The sequence below is a fragment of the Electrophorus electricus genome, chromosome 6 (assembly GCF_013358815.1).
Source record: "Electrophorus electricus isolate fEleEle1 chromosome 6, fEleEle1.pri, whole genome shotgun sequence".
Classification (NCBI taxonomy): Eukaryota; Metazoa; Chordata; class Actinopteri; order Gymnotiformes; family Gymnotidae; genus Electrophorus; species Electrophorus electricus.
This window is the reverse complement of record NC_049540.1, coordinates 3,403,299-3,413,298: the sequence shown is the minus strand read 5'-3', so window position 1 is coordinate 3,413,298 and position 10,000 is coordinate 3,403,299. Positions and strand designations below refer to the sequence as shown.

Sequence of the window (10,000 nt, the reverse complement as noted above, 5' to 3'; positions counted from 1 at the left end):
GGGGAGACAGAAAGCCACAGGGGTGGACAGGGCCAGGGAGACAAGGTGTGGGGTCCTACAGACTCACCTCGCCCCTGTGCTTGTGCTGTGCTGATACTTTGTTGCTACTCTGTGGACTACAACATAATATACACACGCACATCACACCTACTTAGCTTTCTACACACACGCACGCAGTTTACTGCTGTGTCTCGTCTTTTGTCCTTCTTTAACTCTTTTGCGCACCCACCCCTCCCCGCCTCTCTCTGCAGATCTCTGGTCGAGGATGATGACGCTCATATGAAGGTTTCTCTGGGCTGCGGTGAGATGGGCCTTTCTGCCCACCTGCAAGCTTCCAAGACAGGCAACACACGTTTCTTCACCAGTAACACACACAGCTCCGTCGTTTTACAGGTAAGCGTGTGTGCGTGCATGTGTGTGTGCGTTTGTGCGTGCGTGTGTCTGTGTGTGTGTGTGTGTGTGTGTGTGTGTGTGTGTGTGTGTATAAACCAGTTGGCTGCATCCCTATCTCCTGGCAGTGATGCAGTTTCCAGTACCAGCACGGTTCCTGCTTTGTGTCTACCCTGATCAACCCTGCCTCCAACCCCACCTCCACCTTCCACTAACCCCACCTCCACCTGCCTCCAACCCCACCTCCACATATTTAAACGTGCGGAGGAGGGTCTGGAGGGGATATCGCTCTCGCGGTGCCATGCTCAAGTTACCAGGGAGTTTGCGGAGAAACGGAGAGAACAGGTTTGACTTTAATTAAAAGCTGCGTCATGGTGGGCGAGGGGCAGAACCCAGCCATCTGCCTGCACAGGTGTGTGTGTGTGTGTGTGTGTGTGTGTGAGGGAGAGAGAGGGAGAGATTGTGAAGGTCATTATGTAGTCTGATATACTGATGTGCACACATTCAGACAGATGTTATCATCATCTTTGTCATCCTCTGGCTCAGAAGCCATGACTTCACAAGATTCATTAGCACTGTGTGTGCACGTGTGTGTGCATGCATAAATGTTTGCATGTTTTCGATGCAGGAAAAAACAATCTGGCTTTTCAAAACTGACTGTACACATGGGCAAATACAAGGTTTACAGAGACAGGTCATCGTTCAGCAATATACACGTGCACACACACACGCACACACACACACACACACACACGAAGGACTGGGCCCTTTCTCTTTCTCTGAAAGCTGCCCAGGTACTTGTGCACTCTCAAAGCTGGACTACTACAACTCTCTACCTACTGGTCTTCCTCTAAGGGAAATCAGACCTCTACAGCTGATCCAGAATGCAGCAACACGACTAGTATTCAATCTTCCGAAGTTCATACACGTCACTCCGTTGCTGCACTCCCTTCACTGACTTCCTGTAGCTGCCCGCATCAGATTTAAAACCCCGATGCTCACCTATAAAGCCAAAAATGGACCAGCCCCTCCATACATGAGGTCAATGGTCAAACCCCGATCAGTACCTCAAGTACGGCTCGGCTTGAAAAACCATGCTTCACGTCTCACGGAAGATGAGCATGGAGACTGTTCTATGTCCTGGCTCCCAGACGGTGGAACGAACTTCCGACTGCTGTCCAGACAGCAGAGTCTCTTGCAGACCCAACTATTTGTGGAATATTTAAATGACCTATGGTACTTATGGCCTGGTCTTGTGTCTTATTGCATTCATCGTTATATATTCTGTGAGTAGACGACGAAGCGGTTTTGGAAGTTGCTCTTTGTCAAGAGCATCTGCTGCATGCCGTAAATGTAAGCGCTGTGATGACCAGGTCATGTAGTCCCGGAACATGGCAGTAGGGTCTAACATCATGATGGACAGAACTCTAAAATAATGATCGCCACCCAAAAGAGAAGAACCGGGTCCCCTGGTTCTGATCCGGAAACATGCAGCTGTTCCATACGGGCTTGTATCACACGGCAGTGAAAGTGGCTGACGGTATCATAATTGAGCGCGTGTGTGTGTGTGTGTGTGTGTGTGTGTGTGTGTGTGTGTGTGTGTGTGTGTGTGTGTGCACGCAGGAGAAAGAGGGATTGATGGAGCCTAATCAGTATTAAAACTTGAGCTTGTGTGTTCTCACAATTATACCATTTAATCAAACTATAATTGAATCAATCAACAGATTTTTCAAAGCAGCAGCGTGTCTGTGTGTGCACATCTTTATTCACAAGAGGGCTTTACATTAATTTGAGTTCATTGGTTTATCGCAAGTGGGAGCTAAATGTACTACGCGTGCGCACACACACACACACACACACACACACACCTGGGTGGAAAGCGTAACCATTGTCAGAGCCGGAACAGCTGTAATGTTCTCCTGCAGTAAAGGGTGGTGGAGTCTTCTGGGGTGGAGAGATGAGACCTCAGATCTCTCCATCTCGCCTTCTGTTTCTCTCCTTCACGTCATTCCCTCTCACAGGGAGATCAGTCATCAACAGACCCTGCTTCAGCAGGACAGTAGCGCTTCATTTCATTGGTTCTTTTCATTTAATTGGGATTGATTGTATTTTCTACAAAATACACACCCGTCATACTTGAAGATACTTATATGTGAAAAATCAGATCATCTTTTTCATGCATGCACACACACACACACACACACACACACCGAGTGCAAATCTGAATTGGAATATTAGACACACACACACCCACACATACATACATACATACATACATACATTCTTCCATGTTTACAGTCATTCAAAGTCACTTCCAGCTAGTGTATGCAGTGTGTGTGGTCAAGACACACACACACACACACACACACACACACACACACACACACCATCTTTCTGTCTCAGACAGATGCATATACCCATAAGTATTTATTATTATGAGAGGTTTATGGAGTATTGTATCACACCGCTCTGATTCTCTCTCGTTACGTGTGCGTATGCATGTATGTATGTGTGTGTGTGTGTGTGTCTGTGTGTGTGTGTGGGGGGGGGGGGTGGAATAGTCTTAATTAAGGCACAAATGCTCAACCAGTGCAATGTTGATTCTTGTTTTGTTTTCCTCATGTTCATTTTATTTGTGTGTGTGTGTGTGTGTGTGTGTGTCCCTTTACATGTTCATGTTGTTCATCTGTGGTAGATTTTGCATTCTGTATTGCAACTGAAAAGTAGGTCGTCCACCTCCCATTACCATGGTGATGCCATTGCAATGTCTGGACCTGCACCAAAAGCTTATATTGTACATTCGACACACACACACATTCACAAACTCACCCACTCACCAGTGATAACTTCTGTGAGTTGGTGTGAGTTCCATTTGGCAGCAGACTATGTTGCCTGAGTTTTAGAGTTTTTGCAGAAACTTCCAGTAAAGCTCAGTAATAACACTTGTACCTGATAATAATATTCCTGTTACACACTCTGTATACTGGTATCCAGGCAGCTGAGCTGCTGTTAGCCTGGCGAAACTGCACACCTGCGACGTCTGGAGCCCTCTACTGCCCCCTGTAGGACTGGAGCTGCAGCAGCCTTCTCTTCAGTGCTTTGAGTTCCTTTTGTCGTTTCGGAAATAAATAAATAAGCGAACAAATTAAAAGCGTAATAATGGGCAGTGCGAGCGGCTGTGATGACGAGCAGTCCTCCAGCTCATGACCCAGCGCTCGAAGAATTAGCCGCCAAATCTTTTATTCATCAGCCTCGTTAGCATTACACTCCACACAAACACGCACGCACACATGCAAGCGCTATGTCTGCAAAGCCTGTTTCTGAGCGCATAATGTGACACAAGGCGTAATGATAGAGTAATGACCTTATGTTATTTCTTTATTGGTTTTTTTTCTATCAGGGTCAAATAAGTTGTTCATTCTCTTTTTTTTGGGGGGGGGGGGTCCATTTTGGTTACAGATCTTTTAAGCCAGACTCTTCCTTCCAAGTCTTTCAATTTCAATCAACTGTGTGGTCCTTTTTTAAATAAAGAAATTAAAATGTGCAGGTGTATGAGACTTTCTTAAGGAGTTTCTGGCTCTCTCAGGGTTTTGACCAGTTGAGGATCGAGGGCCTGTTGTGTGATGTCACACTGGTGGCGGGAGACGGTGATGAGGCGTTTCCTGTCCACCGGGCCATGATGGCATCGTCCAGCGACTACTTCAAAGCCATGTTCACAGGTGAGAGAAAGAGAGATGTTGACTCGTTGATGTTCATTAGCCTAGCACTAAGCTGGTGGTCCTACAGACTCGCACGTTCGTGTCTGTGTGCGCGTGCATGCAAGACTCATGTTGGCGAGTCAGTTGTGGTTTCCAGCAAGCAGCGGTGTATCAGAGCACGGGAGACAGTGACTCCCCTGTGGTCCAGCAGGCCGAGAGCAGGAGTACGCACAGCTCCCAACCAACTCCGCTGCTCCTCACCGAGTGTGTGTGTGTTTCAGCTCTGTGTTCTTAATCTTCATGTCTCTTCACTTCTGCCCCACTAGAGTGTAATCTGATGTAAACATGGCATGACTCAGCCTCATTCAGACTGATTGGAGACCCTAAAGCATTTCTCTCTCTCTCTCTCGTATGACTGCCCTGTCTTAAGACCATCACTACTTTTTGCAGGTGGTTTCAGGAGAGGTGTGTCACTCCACTTTAAAGGCGCAATCATACCTGAGTGACACTGAAAACAGACCAAAATAGAGAGAAATGTGTGAAGCTGTCAGGGCTTGACTGTGTGTGTGTGTGTGTGTGTGTGTGTGTGTGTGTGTGTGTGGTGGTGGGTGGGGGGGGCGGGGCTGGCTTATGGACATTAATATTTAAAGATGTGTCCTGATGGTGTGGTGTGTGTATGTGGTTTTATACTCTGAGATGCTGGACGCTGTTCTGTGATCTGACTGACCTGCTTTTTGATGCATAATAGACCACACACACTCACTCTCTCTCCTCCCCCATCCTCCCTCCGTCTTCCCCTCCTCTTCCTCAGGGGGGATGAAGGAGCAGGATCTGATGTGTATAAAGCTCCATGGGGTCAACCGGATCGGCCTGAAGAAGATAATCGACTTCATCTACACGGCCAAGCTCTCGCTCAACATGGAGAACTTGCAGGACACGCTGGAGGCTGCTAGCTTCCTGCAGATCCTGCCCGTGCTCGACTTCTGCAAAGTGTTCCTGATCTCTGGGGTAGGGCGCATGCACGCGCGCACACACACACACACACACACACACACACACACACACACACACACACACACACACACTGCCGCCTTTACCTTCACACTCCCACAGCACATCAAACTGGTCAAAAATAAACAGGAAAAAATCTTGAGCAGTCTACTTAGTCTGCAAACATGTGTGTCTGTGTGTGTGTCTCTCCCCCCCCCTCCGCTGTACTATGACATTCCTGATTTTGGTCGTCGGGTGCTTGGTGGGAGGTCGTCGTGTGTTTCACAAGGCCGTTATGAGCTGGCTCAGATGTGTTAGATTAGTAGTGCGTGAGCTCCTTCAGAAACCTGGGCTCTCTGCTGCTAGTGGGAGATACTTCAGAAAAGCTTTTTTCAAAGTGGTTAATATATAGTTTCTGGACTTTGCCATTATGCTGAAAGATCAGTTGTTTTTGTTGGGGGGCTGGCCCCGCCCATTGTCCTCAGTTGTCTCCGCCCATTGTCCTCAGTTGTCTCTGGAGAACTGCATGTATAATGGTGACTGTGCATGTTTGGCCCCGCCCCCTGTCCGCAGGTGTCTCTGGAGAACTGCGTGGAGGTCGGGCGCATCGCCAACGCCTACAACCTGACGGAGGTGGACAAGTACGTCAACAACTTCATCCTGAAGAACTTCCCATCGTTGCTGGGCACGGGCGAGTTCGTGAAGCTGCCATTCGAGCGCCTGGCCTTCGTGCTGGCGTCCAACAGCCTGAAGCATTGCGGTGAGCTGGAGCTGTTCAAGGCGGCGTGCCGCTGGCTGCGGCACGAGGACGGCCGCATGGAGGGCGCCGCCAAGCTCATGCGCAACATCCGCTTCCCGCTCATGAGCCCCGCCGACCTCATCAACCACGTGCAGACGGTGGACTTCATGCGCACAGACAACGCCTGCGTCAACCTGCTGCTGGAGGCCAGCAACTACCAGATGATGCCCTACATGCAGCCCGTGATGCAGTCGGAGCGCACGGCCATCCGCTCGGACAACGCGCACCTGGTGACGCTGGGCGGCGTGCTGCGCCAGCAGCTGGTGGTCAGCAAGGAGCTGCGGCTCTTCGACGAGAAGGCGCACGAGTGGAAGGCGCTGGCGCCCATGGACGCGCCGCGCTACCAGCACGGCATCGCCGTCATCGGCAACTTCCTGTACGTGGTGGGCGGCCAGAGCAACTACGACACCAAGGGCAAGACAGCGGTGGACACGGTGTTCCGCTATGACCCGCGCTACAACAGGTGGATGCAGGTGGCGTGCCTGAACGAGAAGCGGACGTTCTTTCACCTGAGCGCGCTTAAAGGCTACCTGTACGCCGTGGGAGGCAGGAACGCGGCCGGGGAGCTGGGTGAGTGAGGGGCGGGGCAGGACAGGGGAGGAGATGGGTGAGTGAGGGGTTAGGCAGGGGCGGAGCTTGGTGAATGAGGGGCGGGGAGCGGTGGAGCTGGGCAAGGGAGGGGTGGGCTGAGACTGGAGAGGTGGGTGGGGCTGAGGGGGTGGGGCTGAGTGAGTGGGGGGGTGCGGCTGAGTGAGTGGGGGGGTGGGGTGGGACAGGAGAGGAGGGTGGGGCTAAGTGAGTGGCGGGGTGGGGCGGGACAGGAGAGGAGGGTGGGGCTGAGTGAGTGGTGGGGCGGGACAGGAGAGGAGGGTGGGGCTGAGTGAGTGGCGGGGTGGGGCGGGACAGGAGAGGAGGGTGGGGCTGAGTGAGGGGCGGGGTGGGGCGGGACAGGAGAGGAGGGTGGGGCTGAGTGAGTGGCGGGGTGGGGCGGGACAGGGGAGGAGGGTGGGTCTGAGTGAGTGGCGGGTGGGGCGGGACAGGGGAGGAGGGTGGGTGGGCAGTTTTGACACCTGAAGTATTGGGTGAATTGGGGAGATTTTGATGTAACAGTTGGAGAGCTGCTAAAATTAGGAGGAAGGGTTTTGATGCGACAGTCGAGGAGCTTAGGGAGCCAGCTAAAGGGTTCCAACATGACGCCTGGCTGAGCTGGGAGGGAAGTGTTTTGACGTGACACCTGATGAGCCGCGTGAGTCTGTGGAAAGGTTTTGACGCCTGAAGAGCTCGGTGAGTCGGGGGACCTATTTTGACGTGGCCCCTGGAGGGCTAGGTGGGACGGCTTTTAAACTAGACACCTGTAAAGCCGGTGCGCTGAGGGAAGAGTGTGGACGTGACACCTAGAGAACTGGGCGGACTGGGGGAAGGATTTCGATGTGACGCCTGCAGACCAAGGTGAGTCGTGGCACATCATAGGGAATCCCATAATCAGCGAGTCTGTCATGCAGCAGACAATCCTGGGAAATTCCGTAGTGTTCCAAACGTGTCCAGCAGGACCGTCTGGGCCCAGCAGTCGGGAGACCGTACCTACCCCTAGTTTAGCTCCGGGCCTAAGTGCACACGTGTTGCCTTGCTAATCAGGGTCTCCAGCAGCATCTGACTGCCTTAAATAAGGTTTAGACGGACACTGTGCACACTGGTAGCTCATCTAGGGGCCAGCTGCTTCTGAGTTATGCCGATTTGAACCGTTACAGCCTGTCCCTGCAACAGACCGTCAACCCTTCAGAGCCTCCATGGCCAGGTAACCTTATTCATCTCTGTTCAGTGTTCCTTACAGATAACATCCATTTTACACAATGTATAAAGTAAAAAAGTGTATATTTTCATGGTCATGGAATGAATGTAAATCAGTTGGCACTAGAAACCTGTCAGTAGGTCTGATGTACTCCTATAATTTTGTCATATTTTGAATTTTACATTCTGTATTAGTTACAAGCCTAAAATCGTTGGTGGGATGCAAGCGTATTGACGCTGACTTATGCCAAATTATTTTGTCACATGCATGCCATATATGGACAAAATGGACATCGCAAAGAAAGCGAGCCCAACCCTCAGAGTATCACTATCAGATCTGTGATTGGACATTTTTAGACCTTGTTAGATCATATAGAAGGTAAATGTCATGTATTCTCTCTGGTGAAGCAGCTACACACACACACACACACACACACACACACACACCGAGAAGCAGTCTGACCACTGGTTGCATGTAGGGCGTGCACTTGATCGACCAGTTGAGGCGTGGGAGAAGGTGGGACCCTTAAGGATGGTGAAAGCCATGCAGAAATGCTGCACGGTGCTCTGGGTCTGTAGAAAGCAAACATGTCAACACAAAGGGAAGCCAAATCCAGGACATGTGAGAGAACCTGGCCAGACACATCTCAAAAATGTCCAGGGAAAGGAGGATGTCACCGGTAAGGCAACTAAAAGTACACTGAAACTAAAATGAGAGGCATGAGTCCTTGTGACCCTCAGGGCAGAGAAGAAAACACGCCAATTGTTCGTTAACGTTATTACCGCTCTGCGTGGCATAGCCGTAGAGGACCAGCGAGAAGACCGAAGCCAGCGTGCCAAGTGTGCGGCGCAGGTGACCGAGTCTACGAGAAACAAACATCACTGAAACAAATACAGCCCTGCTCGGGGCAGGGGGCCTGAGTCACAGGAAAACACAGAAATCAGTGAATAACCAGTAAATGAAGTGATCACTCGCTACAGAGTGGGGGCCGCAGGTCTGGGGGCAGCTACCTAAACCTGGATTTATCAGTTATGAAAACTGAATGGTTTTCAGGGATTTTGTTTCGATTTGCTTTTCCCAGAAATAGTACATTTTTATTGCAATTTCACTTATTAGGTCAAGATGTTTCTGCAGTTTAGTTTAATCCCGGATGTATGAATTCTGGTTTTGATTCTTCAAGTTTCTACCTGTGGACTTTGACAATCCACATTATTACAGCATCTGATCAGGTTTGTCCATTTGATTAGGGTATCAGTTTAAAAGGACAAATCCAATGGTATTGCAGCAGACATTTCAGATTTACACAGCTAAGGAACAAAAAATTATTTTCCAAATTATTCATAATCTATTTTTGAACTGTTTTTAAAAAATTTGTTTAAAAAATAACATTTCCTAATCAGACATCAGGCCTATGTTTCATGTCACCTTGACCAGGGTTGTTGCAGACACCCCCGGGGGTCATCTGTCGGTTGCCGTGGTTACGTGTCCATAGCGACTGGCAGAAGTGAAGGGTGTCTGGTCGGATGAAGGCCCCAAAGGAATGTGGGTAATTAAGATTCCTGGGGTGCTGGGTGGAGAAGCAAGGAATGCTAGACACACACACACACACACACACACACACACAAAGGATTAGGCACATGTAAGTGCACACTCATACACGTTCAGAATCAAGTGCTCATTACGCATGAGCGCGCGCACACACACACACACACACACACACTCGCCCGCAAATAAATAACATTGACGATGCCAGTACACCACACCCATCAAATTATTCACATGATCACACACTCCAGCATAAAAGATGCCACAGACCATAAAAAGGCTCAGTGCAGCTAAATAAAGCATCAAGAGGTTATCCTCAAACACCCGTGGTGGGGCTTAAAAGTGCGCGCATACACACTCACACGCACTCACTCACTCCCTCTCTCTCTGTCTCTGGCTTCACTCCTTGCTCACAGCACTGCTTCCTGCTCTGCTGCCCACGTTTCCATAGTCCTTGTTACCATGGCAACCACAACATGCCGGTCAAATAGGTTCCATTGCTCAGAATTGAATTACTTTTGTTTTTCACACAAATTCCCCCCCCTTTCCCCAACCTGCACCTTTCTGCGTGTGCGTTTGTGGGTTTGCGGACACCACAGACAACAGCACGGGGAAGCTGCATAGTCACGTCACGTCACACACCGTAGCAATGATCACATGATCCAGAGAATGACACCTCACATGATGTCATCACAAGGGAACGGGGTCCCACAGGAAACCTGTCGTGCATTTGGAACACGGCACAAGGTTCCCATGGCAATACTCGGTTCTGAACGAGGTCGCCTGTTT

General features: G+C 50.1%; 1 protein-coding gene across 5 annotated transcripts in view; it reads left to right on the top strand.

Annotated features, from left to right (window-relative positions):
• klhl13 (kelch-like family member 13) overlaps positions 1 to 10,000 on the top strand; it is a 36,425-nt gene that overhangs the window by 20,526 nt on the left and 5,899 nt on the right. For all 5 annotated transcript variants that reach the window (XM_027030059.2, XM_027030060.2, XM_027030063.2 and 2 more), the window contains 4 exons: positions 252 to 393; positions 3,977 to 4,109; positions 4,900 to 5,096; positions 5,652 to 6,447. In XM_027030059.2, the coding sequence (XP_026885860.1) occupies positions 252 to 393; positions 3,977 to 4,109; positions 4,900 to 5,096; positions 5,652 to 6,447 (1,268 nt within the window). The remainder of the gene's footprint in view (positions 1 to 251; positions 394 to 3,976; positions 4,110 to 4,899; positions 5,097 to 5,651; positions 6,448 to 10,000) is intronic.